At 40.2% G+C, this 16,645-nt stretch overlaps 1 protein-coding gene across 1 annotated transcript in view; it reads left to right on the top strand.

Annotated features, from left to right (window-relative positions):
• The window catches only part of LOC126183676 (exosome complex exonuclease RRP44), a 149,922-nt gene that overhangs the window by 59,840 nt on the left and 73,437 nt on the right, over positions 1-16,645 (top strand). Inside the window, exons 6-9 of the mRNA XM_049925843.1 lie at positions 534-663; positions 3,348-3,481; positions 14,245-14,382; positions 14,463-14,609. Of these exons, the coding sequence (XP_049781800.1) occupies positions 534-663; positions 3,348-3,481; positions 14,245-14,382; positions 14,463-14,609 (549 nt within the window). The remainder of the gene's footprint in view (positions 1-533; positions 664-3,347; positions 3,482-14,244; positions 14,383-14,462; positions 14,610-16,645) is intronic.

The raw sequence follows: 16,645 nt of genomic DNA, 5'->3' as shown, positions 1-16,645 counted from the left end.
TTAATTATAGCTAGTTTGTTTTCCTTTTGTTTCCTCTGTTATTTTTCACTGTGTTTTCTTTCTGCTTCCATGACCCTGTCCCCCACACCCCGCATGGCCCCCCTCCCTGATATTTGTGAGCATACTCTCTCTTTCTGATTCAGCCACCTGTTCAGTAAATTCGTACATTATTGCATTGTTTATTTCCATCCATGTTTTCTGATTTATTTCAGATTGTTAATTTTTTCCTTCTATTCTTGTCCTGTTGCCTGTCTGGTTTCCCTCTCTCTCTCTCTCTCTCTCTCTCTCTCTCTCTCTCTCTCTCTCTCTAGAAAGGCGTTTACACAATCCCAAAGTTAAGGATTCAGGCTATTCGCTTCTATCATTTTCTATATATGTCAGTGTTACACTGGTTTTCTTGTTTCAGCTATTGGTAGATATTAAGTTCTGTGCCATTCCATAAAGTGTAGCAGAAGCTTTAAATATTTTACTCATAATCCATTAATCAACAAAAATGTTCATAATCAAACCTAAAATGTTCATTTCCATTCTAGGTTCTCATCCAGGGGCGTGTTAATCTGAACAGGGCCATTGATGGGGATATTGTAGCTATTAAAATTTTACCACAAGATCAGTGGAGAAGCTCCAGTGATATTGTTCTTGAGGATGATGATGAAGGTGAAGGTATGAGAATGAAACTACAAATGTTTTTGATGTTTACTTTTTTAATAATTTAGGGATCTTCCTGGAACAGAGTAATTGTAGAATGTCTTTCAGTTATCCTAACAACAGCACTTTCATTCTTGTAATACGCTCGTGACTACTATCTGTTTAGCCGAAATCTAGTCTTTCTACACCATGTATTTTGTTTTGAAAAATGATCAAAGGATTACTGCTTTTGTACTACCAGGAGTACATAGCTCACAAATGAATCTTGTGCAACTGTGGGCATAGTAAGATAGAGACAGTGTCCTAACTGCTAGCTGTCATTGAAACCATATCACTCACTGGAATCTATACTATCTTCAGTACGCCTAAAATATGGCCAGTTGATATAGTGATGTGCTACTGCAAGAGTCATTTTTAAAATTTTAATGATATCACAACCAAATGTGATACTATTTTTGCTGCTGGTTTCTGTTATCAAGATTGCTTTTGTATATTTCAATTACATGTTCTTCAAAAATTTACCAGTACATTTACCTGCAGGAACACTAGATAAATGTACAAGCCTCTAGAAAAAAATCTATTTTAACACTGATGGAAATCAGTAGTTGTGTTGCTTGTTTCAGAGTACTAATAAAAGTGCTAATGATTAATTTGACATGTCAGGAAATGCAATTATTTGACCAGAAATTCAAAAAATGCTATGAAATCGAAGGTACACTGCAATTGTGTGTAAAAACTCTTGAATTAAACATAAGTAGCTCAGCATAACAATTCCAAACCAAAACTTCATTCAGTTCATGATCCAAAAGACGAACAAGTTACCATAGTGTGAGTGCGTCTGCACACCCGCTCGCTATTACCTTAAGATTCAGGGATGCTTCAGCAGTCCCCAGCAGGCATGACAGTTGAGCCTTCTGCTCTTCAACAGATGAAGAGCTTGGTTTCACCACCTAAATTACAACTGTGATAGAAAAATTCATACATACAGCCTTAAGGTGAGTTACATGTAGAAGGTGTCAGTGGATGGTGAGATGTAACAGGTATTTATGTGGGATCTCAAGGACATCTGATACAAACAGTTTGTATTAGGTTACTGAGGAAAACATGGACCTCTTTGGGTGAGCATCTTTCCTCTTGCTTCCTCTGGGACCTCCATGACAACCACCAACCAACTTTCATCAAAAGAGGTAGCACACTAATTAAGGGCACTGTACTCATCTTTGGGAAAATTGAGATTTTAATCCCCACCTGACTATGGAGGATTATATTTTCTGTAGTTTCTCTAAATCTCTGTCCTTTGAAAAGGACAAGACCGATTTCTTTCCCATACTGTTCAGTTTAAACTTGTTCTATGAAAATTAAATCTTAATTTTCTTTCATTTTACCAATCACTGCACTGTGATGTGTAGCAGTGGTGGTGTTGCATGCAGATAATAAATGGGTTTAATTACAGTAGATCATCTTTCAACTACCCACCTTGGCTGTAAAATAACTGTAATGTAATACTTCACCAGTGGAATGATTTCCATGCTGCAGTGAAACATAAATTAGTTCAGAACATACAAGAAGGAAGGTGGGGTATGGAGTGGGGTGGGGGCAGTGGGGAATGCTTTTCGCAGAGGTCATTCACCTTTTGCTAATGTCTGTTAAATATGTATTCTGAAGTAAAGTAATATACCTGTGCTAATGGATTGCCTTCCCAACTGAAGGATTAACCTTATCATGGGGAAAGCTCAAAATTAAAGTGCCATCTTTTTGAAGTATCATGTATTACTCTCGATCTGCTCATGTTGTCCCTTTAACAGTTTTCATTACATTAAGGGTAACACTTGGTAGAGAGACATTTACTGGTGTCATTTTACAACTACCTTAGCTGTTCCTCCATTTATGGCTTAATGCATATAAGGTGATATAGGACTCTATTTTTCATCTGCCCCAGGTATCAAGTTGTTGATAATATTAAGTTGTCAGAGAAGTTATACTTTCTGAAAATGGGTGGCTACATGCACTTGAATGCTGAAACAATGTTACTCTCTGTGACTAATGACTTATTCTGCTCACCTGCTCTTGTGTGCACTGCTCAGAAAACACTGTTTCACAACTTATGCTCATGTAACACTTTCTCCTGCTGATCCGCATATCTCATAGACCAGTTAATGGAAGGATTTAGTGGATTAATTAATATTATATTCATAAGAACCGTGGTAGATTATATTTTGCATATTGGTTTCAAGTATCTCCAGAATACTCCTTCGCTGTTATTGCTTAACTGCTGTAGTAAAGACTTGCAAGAGGTTTCCATCCTGATTGATTTTCAATGGCTGTAGTAGCTGCCTCCACTTCTCGCAGTTGAGTGCAGCAACGCTGTTTTAAGATCATCTTCTGCCAGGTTCTAAGCTTCAGCAGTGCCTTACATACTGCAACAATAACGTACTGCTCCACAGTTAGTCCATTCTACATTATTGGCATGAGCCACAATGAACTAAAAAAGTTCAATTTAATATAAAATCCATAATTTTGATGAATGATGTTTAGCAAGATCCTTATTTTTGACTCACACTGTAGATGCTACTGTCGGCCAGTTTGGTACAATAAAATGTCACATTGTTTGCTTAGAGAGTCATGCCAATGTGCTCTATTTGAGTGAATAACTACCTTGCAGACAGATTACAATAAGTTAACATTTTATTTCTTTTTAGGTAATTTGAATGAAGAAGCTCTAGAAACACAGCAGCAAGCTAAGGATGTTCAGCCAACAGGTGTTGTTGTTGGAATAATACAAAGAAAGTGGAGGCAGTACTGTGGTATTCTACAAGTCTGTGCTTTAGAAGATGTAAGTGAATTCTGTTTCAAAAGTATTGTATGTGATGATTTAATACAATCATAAAACTTTGAAATCTTGTTTCAATACCTACACTACGTGATCAAAAATATCTGGACACTTGGCTGAAAATGACTAACAAGTTTGTGGCACCCTCCATCAGTAATGCTAGAATTCAATATGGTGTTGGCCCACCCTTAGCCTTGATGACAGGTTCCACTCCCACAGGCATACATTCAATCAGGTGCTGGAAGGTTTCTTGGGGAATGGCAGCCCATTCTTCATGGAGTGCTACACTGAGGAGAGGTATCGATGTCGGTCGGTGTGGCCTGGCATGAAGTCGGTGTTCCAAAACATCCCAAATGTGTTCTATAGGATTCAGGTCAGGACTCTGTGCTGGCCAGTCCATTGTAGGGATGTTATTGTCATGCAACCACTCTGCCACAGGCCCTGCATTATGAACAGGTGCCTTGATCATGTTGAAAGATGCAGTCGCTCAGCAACAGTGGGAAGCAAGAAGGTGCTTAAAACATCAATGTAGGCCTGTGCTGTGATAGTGTCACACAAAACAACAAGGGTTGCAAGCCCCCTTCATGAAAAACAGACCACACCATAACACCACCACCTCCAAATTTTAATGTTGGCACTACACACACTGGCAGATGATGTTCACTGGGAATTCGCCATTCCCACTCCCTGCCATCGGATCACCACATTGTATACTGTGATTCATCACTCCACACATTTTTCAACAATTCAATCATCCAATGCTTACACTCCTTACACCAAGCAAGGTGTTGTTTGACATTTACCGGCATTATGTGTGGCTTATGAGCAGCTGCTCGACCATGAAATCCAAGTTTTCTCACCTCCCACCTAACTGTCATAGTACTTGCAGTTGATCCTGATGCAGTTTGGAATTCCTGTGTGATGGTCTGGATAGATGTCTGCCTATTACATGTTACAACCCTCTTCAACTGTCAGTGGCCTCTGTCAGTCCACAGACAAGGTCGGCCTGTACGCTTTTGTGCTGTTCATGTCTCTTCATGTTTCCAATTCACTATCACATCGGAAACAGTGGACCTAGGGATGTTTAGGAGTGTGGAAATCTCGCATACAGACATATGACCCAAGTGACACCCAATCACCTTACCACATTTGAAGTCCATGAGTTCCTTAGAGCACCCCATTCTGCTCCCTCATGATGTCTAATAACTAGTGAGGTCACTGATATGGAGTACCTGGCAATAGGTGGCAGCACAATGCACCTAATATGAAAAATGTATGTTTTTGGGGTTGTCCAGACCCTTTTGATCACACAGTGTATATTCAATAGATACTTTGTAAAACATGGGAGAAGCTCACTCTTTCAGCAGTAGGCATGATTGGGGTACAGGATTTTGGCTTTGTCATGTGTTTAGACAGGTTAAAGATATAAAGCAGACATATAGGTAAAACAAATAAACACAATAACCCACTCTGTATTTTCTCAGAGAAAACACACAAACTAATTATCAATAAGACCAGAGCCTAGACCATCAGTTGTCATTCCTCCATAATCTAAACACTTATCCATCTATACATTTCACTTGGTTGATCTGAATCAGTGAAGTACCTCTCTGAACATTTACCACAAAATCTCCATAAAAACTGTCAAATATCTTTGTCAAAGAAATTTAATGGTTTAATAGGGAACTTTGTCAAATCTCATCTGTCGTCAAATAAATTTGATCAAATCTAGGGGCTTGCTGTAGATCTGATCAAAGAAGTCGCTTGTCTTCTGTTCACTGCAGTGTGACATGTTACCACGTGGAGCGCTAGCATCACTGCAGCGTTCTGTCATCTGTAGTGTTTTTATAAACATTGCCGATAAATACAATTGGTGTGTACCAACAACTACAAAATTAATAGAGATGTATGAAGCTGATGAGGTGCTTTTTATGTGAGGCACCCTGAGTACAAAAATAGATTAAGAAAATTGGAGACCTGACCTGACCTAACCTAACCTAACTCTCTCCTGCAGCAAGGAACTGGAGTGTTACAGTGAGCCTGTCTTCTGCAGATATAGCAGTTCTTAATTGAGTATTGTGCTTTGTGATATGAGGATACACTTCACTGTGCACATCCTGAAATGTATACTCATCCATTCCTAAGTAATTGATGTACGACTTAACATCCTCCACTATAAGCTCACGTAACATATTTTGTTGAATGCTTTTATTGTGTCATCGTAAAACCCATGGCTTCACCCAGGTACATTCCCCTCTCCCCCCCTCCCCCTGCTTCTCTTCTCAACAATAACAAGTTGCAAGTTGTTGTTGTCAGCCATCTTGAACTTTGACGAAAAGTATGATGACAGTGTAATACCCGTTTTTAGTGCCACGTCAAAGATCTTTGTCATATATATTTTATGAATATTTGATCAAATCTTTGACAAAGAAATTTGATAGTGTAATACCGGCCTAACATGAAACTGTTACGGAGGAATTCTGACCAATTTTTTAAAGAAATTCAACCATTACCATTCAGGCAACATTTTTGTGGAGCAATACAGGCAAGTCAAAGTGCATTTTTGTGCACTGATTTTAAGTTAATGTTATTTGTAATGATGTTTACTGCTCTACTGCCTTGTGAAGTATTGGAATATTGCAACCCCAAAGTTCTGCCGGTCTCGAAATAATGATTTCCATCCTAACATGAAACTGTTATGGATAGTCAGTTTGCTACAAACTTATCCATAATTAGAAACTATTGCACCACATAACACAGAAACACAAAAAACAGTAAATGGCAGCATTATGTTGTTTTCAGCTGCAAGGTAGAACTGATCTGATTAACAAAACTACAACTAAACTCAAGTAAGTCCAACAATGTACAATAGTTGGACTTCAGCAATGTACAGTAGTTGGTCAGAAAAAATAGAGACAGGCAATAGCCAGTAGTGCTGTCAACATATCGATAGTTTAAATCTGTCATTGGCTTGTTCACTATCAATAGTATGAATCATTTTTTTGTCACATGATTGAAATCAAAATATGAGGGTAATCAAAAAGTTCCCACTCGAGGGCCAAACAGTTCGGAATTGGTATGCCACTCAGCCAAAAGCACTGTAGGCTGTGAGGCAGTCATTCCACACACTCACCAGGTTGAAGAAACCCATTTGGTAAAACATTGTGTCCTATTGTGAGAAGAAATCCGTAACTGCCTAGTGAGTATCCCTGTCCAACAGAGTTAGTCGACCCTTTAGGGCCTCTGTTTTTTTTTAAATTTTTTAAAAATTTTTTTATTTTTTTTATTTATTTATTTTTTTTTTATTAGAAAAAAAGGGACTGGAGGCATGATAACCACATCAGGAGATGGTTGGTTGGTTGGTTGGTTGGTTTGGGGAAGGAGACCAGACAGCGTGGTCATCGGTCTCATCGGATTAGGGTAGGATTGGGAAGGAAGTCGGCCGTGCCCTTTCAGAGGAACCATCCCGGCATTTGCCTGGAGTGATTTTAGGGAAATCACGGAAAACCTAAATCAGGATGGCCGGACGCGGGATTGAACCGTCGTCCTCCCGAATGCGAGTCCAGTGTCTAACCACTGCGCCACCCCGCTCGGTACATCAGGAGAGATCGGTACTGTAGGGCAGTTGCTAGAGTGTCTTCCACGGGGGTGGGCATAACTTTTACATTAGGACATTTGCAATATGGGGACATGCGCTACCAAGAAGCAGCATCAAACTTGGTGCACCATTCACAGTGGTGGTTTTCGACAGCAGTGCTGCGCCATATATACTCTTCGTTCTCCAATACGTGTCTCTATCGTTTATTGTCCTTTGGCTCCCAAGAAAAGAATAACAGCACATTGATTCTGTTTTGATGCATTTGGTAATAATATCACCATAGTTCATGTTTCAGCGTTTACCAGACGCACATCAGAAAGGCACAAATGCCACACTAATCCCTTGCCCACATGTTGGTGCTTGTACACCCACATGGAAGTCATATTGCATTGCATACATGCTCCAGCAATGCCTTCAAATGGAAACTTTTTGATCACACCTTATATCTTTCAATTTCATTACATGTTAACTAGGTCGTGTGAAATTTCATATAGGTGATAAGGGAGGGGGTCTGGACACCTGCCCCTCCCCCCCTCCCGCCAATCCCTTGTGGTTACATCCCTGTTATGGGGCAATCAGATCAAAATGAGACAGATCAAAAAACAGTAAGTAAACTTGTTAGTATTTCAGCAGTAAATGCCACAGCTATTAATACATTTATCTCACTGTGAAACAAGATTGTCAAAGTCTTCATGGAAAAATTTTTGCTGTTGCCTGTGGAACCATGATTGTACCCAGATGTGCTCCTTGTCATCTGAAATAAATCACCACCACAGATATCTTTCTTCAGGGCACCAAAAATATGGAAATCACTTGGGGAGAGATCAGGACTATATGGAGGATGTGTAAGGACTTCCCAGTGAAACTTCTGCAGCATATCAAAACAACCTTAGCAGCATATGGGCCCACCTGGGCATAGTCATGATTCCATTGGCAACCAAAAAATTTTTTCCATTGTCTCATAGTGGGATAAATATATTAACAGTTATGGCAATTTCTTTTGAAATGTAATAAACTGTTTACGTACTTTGTTTCATCTGCTCATTTTCATTTTATTGTCCCTTATATAATGACAACTGACAACCTTCAAAGATTAATAATGTATAGGTCTATATGTAACGAGACTGAATAAACACTGATACTTTCACACTCTCCTTAAATGTTTTATGTATACAATGAAGTAGACACTATACCAACAAGCTCCTTCTCCATCTGTAACTTTGTAACCACACAAGTGATTTGAAAGCTGCACATATTCTTCCTCCATTGAACAGCTGCTTGTGTGGGTATCTTAATATTAACTCGATTAAACCACAGAAAGTCCAGGCAACTGAAACCATACTAAGAGCAGCAGCACTAGTGCATGATGGGAATGGCAACTGGTTGGGGGAAAGGAGGAGGCTTGGGTGGGGAGGGGGAGGGATAGTATGGTGAGGATGGCGGACAGTGAAGTGCTGCAAGTTAGGCGCCAGGCAGTGGAGAGGTGGGAAGGAGGGGGAGGGAAGTAGCAGGAAAGGAGAGGACTAGAAATAAATAAATAAAAAATAAAATAAATAAAAAAAAGACTGGGTGTGGTGGTGGAATGACGACTGTGTAGTGCTGGAATGGGAGTAGGGAAGGGGCTGGATGCGTGAGGACAGCGACTAACCCCTCCTCCCCACCTTTCCGCTGCCTAACCTGCAGCACTTCACTGTTCGCCATTCCCACCATACTATTCCTCCCCCTCCCTGCCCCAGCCTCCCCCTTTCCCCCACCCAATCACCACTCCTATCATGCACTGGTGCTGATGCTTGCAGTGCGGTTTCAGTTGCCTGAGACTGCAGTCATGTGTGTGAGTTGCGTTTGCATTTGTCTGTTGTTGACAAAGGCCATTGGCCGAAAGCTTTAAGTGTGAAAATCTTTTTGTTGTGCCTATCTGCGACTCAGCATCTCCATTATATGGTGAGTAGCAACAATCCTTCTCGTAATATTGTTACATTCCATCCTGGATTTTCCAGTGTTTGATAAAAAATGATCAAATGTTTTGTGAAACAGTTTGTCTAAAAGTAAGAAATAAAATAGATTAGAGAAACATATGTATAATAAGGAAAGTTCTGGCACAATGTAAATAATTTAGCAGTAAAGTGGACTACTCACTAAATAGCAGTACTGTTGAGTCATTGACAGGCACACACAAAAGAGAAAGAAAACTTAAAACATGGTAGCTTTAAAAAAAAAAATCCTTTGATGAGCTAGAGTACACACACATCTTCGCACCCATACATCATGCTGGCTAGCCACACAATGCTGGACCAAGTGAGGTGGCGCAGTGGTTAGCACACTGGACTCGCATTTGGGAGGACAACGGTTCAATCCCACATCTGGCCATCCTGATTCAGGTTTTCTGTGATTTCCCTAAATCGATCAGGCAAATGCCGGGATGGTTCCTTTGAAAGGGCACACCCGACCTCCTTCCCCATTCTTCCTTAATCTGATGAGAGTGATGATCTCGCAGTTTGGCCTCCTCCCTGAAAATCAACCCCACACAATGCTGGTGATTGGCAGGTGGACTCAAGTGGAATGAGGGTTGTGTCTGATGGGGTTGATAGAGGGAGAAAGTGGCAGGAAGCAGGAAGAGGGGCTGGGGATTGGTAGCTAGCAGTTCAGAGGGAAAGAATCAGATGTGCTGGCTAGGAATGTGGGAGAGAGGGGTGGTAGGTTCGTGGGCTAGGCAAGTGATACATGGCTATTGGAGCCAGTGAGATGCAATCCAGCGCATGATGAAGATGACATGGAGATGTTGATTGGGAGGGTATGACAAAACAGAGGTAGGGGAAAATGTTGAGTAGAGAATGTGGGGACAGTGGATTAGTGGGGATTGAGATAAGGAGGATTATGGGAACGAAGGATGTGTTGCAAGGCTAACTCTATTCTAAACTATTTAGGTGTAGTTATCCTTGCAACACACCCTTTGCTCCTATAATCCTCTTGACCTTGATATCTGCTAACCCTTTGTCCACTCACACTCTACCCAACAGTTTCCTCATCCCCTGAGCTGTCACCCCTCCCAATCCACGCTTCCATGTCATCTTCATTGTGCTCCACATCTCACTGGCTCTTGTACCCATTTATCATATGCCTAGCCCTTGCACCTGTCCCCCCCCCCCCCCCCCCCCCCCCTAGGTCGCTAGCCAGCACACCTGCGGCATCCTTCTGAGCCGCTAGCTACCCAACCCAACCCTTCTTCCTGCATCTCACCTCTTTCTCCCTCTACCACTTCGAAATTATTTAGAGAAACATTTGATGCGCTTTTCAATGAAGTTCGAAATCAGGTACGAAACCTCAAATGTAACTCTAATCTGTTTTATTTCTTAGTTTTAGACAAAACATTTGACCAGTTTTTTTCCATTTTTTTTCTTTTTTTGAGCTATCGGCAGGAGCTTTTCATCATTGTGCACCAAATGGTGCCGGTAACTCAGTTCTGGCTAAAAACTGGTGTGCCTGCTTTTAATCCTTCTCCTTCTAGCAAAGAAAAGTATTTTGGGAGTGTTATAAGCAACACTTTCAAGCATACTTTCAGTCACAGTGGTGCTGAAAAAGAGTGTACCATGTTCTTGCATGCCATGTTCAGCTCCTACAGACTCTGCACATAAATTACTACCACCCATCTACACATTTTGTCTGCTTTGCACTGTGACTATGTAGAGTTTCTGTGGATAATTGATGGCATTCTTATCAGTCTTGCACCCCCCACGTGTTTGTTTGCAGAATAAAGAGATGCACTGGAGTACTGCATGACTTTCTGCACAAGAGTCAGGGAGGTGCATCCAAATGTAGATTGGATTTCTGCCCAGTATTAACTGAATGAAAGCTGCTGAATCTTGTGAATAAGCTCATATTGTTAACAACAAATGACATTAAAGAAAATATCTATTGAGAGGCCAATGTAAGAACTCCCACACTCATGAATAGGTGTCGGCAAGATGTTCAAGAACTTGCACCACATATAGTATAGGCGGTGTCTCAAAATTGACCTGCCAACTACAATATACTGATTATAGCTTTGATCTCCCTCACATCTGTAAATGTAGGTCTTTTTGTCACTGGTATTACAGGCACTGATGTATATGAATAGACTGATTTGCATATTTCACAACCAAATATGTTACTGAAATATCAAATAATCGTTCTCATACCTGTAAAGGATTGCTTGCTACAGAGCAGAACCTGTGAAAGCCCATATCATACCACTCAACTTTTTTTTCCTGTTTTTAGGCACAGTGGAGTTTTCTGCCATCACCAACTGTTGATGATTGTATTCTTCTTTTTCTTGAAAATGGCAAAATAAGTACCATTTGCATCACTCAGGTCATTCACCATGGAATCCTCTTTACCATCTGAATCCTCACGGTCACTTGGTACCAAACCCACTTCTCATTCAACAACAACTTCTTCTGCAACTTCATCTTCATCATGGGCAACAGTTGTGTTTAAAAGCAGATGACAAACTTCATCAAAATGCTAGGGGCTACTCAAATTGTATACTTGTTGCTGTATCAATTTAACAACTCACCAGATGTTTGTAGCAGCAACAAGTTCACACCATGCCTGGAGGGAAGACGATGCCCTTTTTGTGAAATGCCATTGAGAAATTAACGGTGTTGGGAAAGATAGATTGCTACTGAAGAAGAGACATTAAGTTGCAGACAGGCATAATTAAAAGGCACTTACATAAAGCTTTTGGCCACAGCCATCTTCGGCAAGAGAGAAACACACACAAGCAAGCACACCTCATGCACACATGACCGCCAACTTGGCAGCTCAGGCCGGGATGCAACTATCATGTGGGATGCAAGGAGCAATCTGAAGAAGGTTGGGAAGGGGAAGGGATAGCAGTGTATGGGTGGGGGGAAAGACGAACTCTGTCTGGCAGAATGTGCAGGGAATTTAATACCAACAGGGGCAAGGAGGTGAGGGAAAAGGAGTGAAAAAGGAGAGGAGTGGGGAAAGATGGGCAGGTGTGTAAGCAGAGGGCAGCAAACAAAGAGTGTGGGAGATGAGAGAGGTGAGGAAGTGATGGTACAGAGCGTGTTGAAATGTTACCTATGGTAACTTACTGTTCCCACTCCCTCAGCCTAACAGTTTCCTATGAGAAGACAGAGGTGGTGGAAACTGTTACCCATGGTAACATTCTGTCCCCCTCACAACAGTTTTCATTCCCTTTGTCCTATTATCTCCTCCCCATTCGTGTCTCCCACCCTCTTTGTTTGCCATCTTCTGCCAATGCACAGGCCCATCTTTCCCTGTTCCTCTCCTTTTTCAGTCCATTCCCAACCCTCCTTCCCCCCTCCCTGTCCCACTATCACCTGACACTGCCCCTGTTGCCATTCTGGCCCCTTCACATTCCATCAGACAGCATTCGTCTCTCCTTCGACCCATACACTACTATCCCTTCCCCTTCCCCACACCTTTCTGATTGCTGCTTGCACCCTGCGCGACAACTGCATTTCGGCCTGAGCTGCTGGAGTTGGCAGTCATGTGTGTATGAATGGTGTGTGTTTCTCTTTTGCTGATGAAGGCTGTGGCTGAAAATTTTATGTAAGTGTCTTTTGACTGTGCCTGTCCGCAACTTAATATGTCTTCTTTACGGTAAGTGGCAATCTATCTTTTCCTACACTGTTGATATTTTTACCTGGTGTTCCCACTATGGAGAAACTTTTATTTAAATTGATGATGATGATGATACACAGCTGTTCAGAATTATGTCACAATAAATCCCCTAAATATGAATAACTTTGCATCAGCTGTAGCAGGTGTAGATGTTATACAAATGTTTGTATGTCACCAACAGGTAGAACATCTACATCTAAGTGATTACTCTGCTATTCACAATAAAGTGTCTGGCAGAGGGTTCAATGAACCACCTTCAAGCTGTCTCTTTACCATTCCACTCTCGAACGTCGTGCGGGAAAAACAAGCACTTGAATTTCTCTGTGCGAGCCCTGATCTGTACCTAACACAGCTGACACAAAGTTATTTGTATTTAGCAAATCTGTTTCAACCAGTTGAGAAAATTTATAGGACAAATGTTTGCAGTGGACTGCAGAGCAATTCCACTACCTCCAACATACTTTTTGCAGAAGGACTGCGAAGACAGGAGAGTCATACAGAGGCATACAGACAGTCGTTTTCCCTCAGTCCATTTGTGAATGGAATTAAGAAGGGAAATGACTACTAGTGTTGGGTACATTCTACCCTCTGCCATACACTGTACAGTGGCTTGTGAAGTGTGTGTGTACATATAGATGTAGAAACATTCACTAAATGGAAACCGCATGACCTGAAGTTGGCAGTGGTACACCTCTCTCCCTTACAGATGGCAGCATGTGAATGGACAAAAGTGGAAAATATTCACAGAGGACATCTCACACGTTGCACTTTCCCGTGGGTAAAGCGTTTGATTACTATTAGCTGCAATAAGTGTAGATTTTTTTGTTATGTAAATGCTTTTGAACATTTGATCTTCACAATTCACCATGAGAAATGGATAAAAAAAACCTTTACTTCTTAGGAATGTTACAGATGTACAAGTTCACAACTACAACTACATATACAAAGACTCATGCTATGAATTTTTTGGTTTGAAAACAGTTGGCAAAGGAGATCTTCAGGGGTCTAGCACTCTTTGATCAGTAATGCAGCCTGTCTCCCACTTTAACTATTTGATTGGAACTTGGCCCTGTCCATAAAAAATAAATAGTACTAAATAAAACTAAAAATTAAGTATTTGTGTGGTATGAAATTCTGTCCCGCTGTAGTTGCCAACAGTTTAACAAGACTTAGAAACTGAAGACTGTGGTAAGATGAATTGCTGATTTGTCAAATTTATTTTAGGGTCAGACAACAAACCCGCAAAAAATACCAACTTGAAATTGTACAGCTAGTTGGCTGAAAAGATGGTAAAATTAAAAGTTAACTCTGAAATGTATGCATAAAGTTTTTACTGTATAATGATATCTCAAAACAGGTGTTAATACTTTGAGATATTTCCTAGTTTTTCTGTGTGTGTGTGTGTGTGTGTGTGTGTGTGTGTGTGTGTGTGTGTGTGTGTGTGTGTGTGTGTGTTTAACTCTTTTATAATTTGACAAATCTATTAAAATGTTTGTAAGGTAAATTTTTATCATTGCAGGCAACACATCATATTTTTATACCTTCAGATAGGAAAATTCCAAAGGTCCGAATTGAAACTAGGCAGTACAAAACTCTGAAAGACCAAAGAATAGTTGTTTCTATTGATTCTTGGCCGTACTTTTCACGATATCCACAGGTAAGAAGTACATTTTTTTCATTTGGATTTAATTTATGGTATTTATAATGCTGTATTTAACTATTTTCTTTGTAATACAGGGGCACTACATCCGAGCACTTGGCAAGATTGGTGATAAGAATACTGAAAATGAAGTCCTGCTTCTTGAGCATGATGTCCCTCACAATACATTTTCCCAGGCTGTTCTCAGTTGCCTGCCAACACTGCCTTGGCTGATAACAGATGAAGTAAGTGACACATTATGTAGTGTAAAATGTATATCATATCAAAGAATTCTTTATTTGGTTCTCTACATTTCATCATTTGTAATTTCCTCAGCGGAGATAAAAATAAACTGAAACAGGTTTTCTTGTATTCTAAAAGGAGGCTGGCTGGAATCCAGGCCATGCCTAAGATCTTGATCAAGTATGGCAGCTAGATTGTAGGAAAGGGGTTCACAATGTGTTTATTACTTTAAAAAATTAAAAATGATAGCTCTCTTAGGAGATGACAGATGGTATGTAGATTGAAGGCATGATGGAAGTCTCTTCACCATCTCCTGCTGCATTTAACCATGTCAGTAGTCTTCCAAACCGCTGTGCCAAATGAACTCAGAACAAATATGAAACAAAATTGAGAGTAAATGTATATGTAAATAATGGGACTTTGATGTGGCTATTAAAAAAATCAGTCAATTTTTTTTGGTTGAAGGACTCTTTCAACAGACCATTGCAGTGTAAATCAATCAGCTCAATTTTTAGACTTTCTGGCATACATTTTGCATTTACAGTAAGTCAATTTGAAGATAGTTTTAAATTTTGTGAACTCTGTGACACATCACAAAAGTTCATCTTGCAGATAACTTTGCTTTTTGCTGTACTTTAAAGCATCATAAACACTAACTGTCATTTGAGTTTGGTATGGAAAAATGGGTGTTTACTTTGCTTCAGATATTTTCAAAATAAATCAGGATTCGTTTCCAAGGTGAAACACAATTCATGTATAAGAATATTTTTGCATTACATGAGGAAATTCAGCTAATTCGGACAGCAAAATCCATATGCCAAAATTCAAAGAATACATTTGTCTTTCCATTCGTTCCTAAAAATAGAAATATTCTCCTTCACAATTCCTACATTTGCTTACAAACTTCTTTGAAGCTGAGCCACCATACATTTATGTGGTACAAGTCACCCTTACAAGTCAGCCTAACTGTTCCCCAAAAATGAGATAAACTAGTTGTGCACCAGCCCTCTTGCTCTAATAAATTTCACGATTTTTATTACAATATCTGCAGCACAGTTTCTGTACAATGCATGCTTGCACAGAGCTTCCTAGCACATAATACAGTGAATAAATGTGACTTTCTGGCCTGTGCGTGTTTTATCAACAATTTTCATCAGAAGGCCAATGTTCCTGGGTGTTGGAAATCTTTCAGTAGCAACGGTTCTCAGTTTCCCAATGCACCCTTCAATATTTGTAAATAAAGTTTCTCCTGTTATGCTGCCTTTCAACAACTCCATCACAGGCAGTTCCTGTCCTTCACACTGAGAAAGAGGCCCAGTGTAAGGGGGGGGGGGGGGGGGGGGGTGGCAGCTATACACACACTTTTAGGTTTCCGTAAATTGTTCAGGATGAATTTCCTTTGAAGAGGAACTGGCTGATTTTGTGCACCAGTGTATGATTGTACTCTGTCCCTAATGATGTCATCATCAGTGAGATGTTAAGCATTAATGCACTGTAATGCACTGCCTTTTTTTATGGATTACACAAAAGTTGTCATTAGCACCATAGACAAAAAAAAAAATCGTTTATGGAGTATCAATAAGGTCTGCACGTCGGTACGTTTTGAGAAAATACCAGTCACATTGCTTGTACTTAGGCATCAACTATAAAAACTCATTTTGTTTTATGATCTGTATTCTGAATGTCATTATTTGTGTAAATAAACTGATACTTTAAAAAATTTGTTTGTTGTCTAGACAAAGGATTTGCCCATATAAAGTGTTGTAGTTGTTGAAGACTTCATACCCACACAAGGCTCCCCCCCCCTCCCCCCCCCCCCCCCAAAAAAAAAAAAAAAAAGGAAAAAAACCTGGTGCCTTTGTAATATTGTATGTCACAACAAAACTAGCTTTTGTCATTTTATGGTCATTTTTGCTGTCTTTGGTGAAAATATTTTGTTGCTTCTCCAACATAATCATTATTTGACAAGACTTTTGCATCCTTGCATTTTCTAAAAGTTCTCTGCAATACACAGGCTGTTTCATATTAAAGTTTTCCT

This window comes from Schistocerca cancellata, chromosome 1, assembly GCF_023864275.1.
Source record: "Schistocerca cancellata isolate TAMUIC-IGC-003103 chromosome 1, iqSchCanc2.1, whole genome shotgun sequence".
In the NCBI taxonomy this organism is placed as follows: domain Eukaryota; kingdom Metazoa; phylum Arthropoda; class Insecta; order Orthoptera; family Acrididae; genus Schistocerca; species Schistocerca cancellata.
This window is presented reverse-complemented; position numbering and strand designations above follow the sequence as displayed.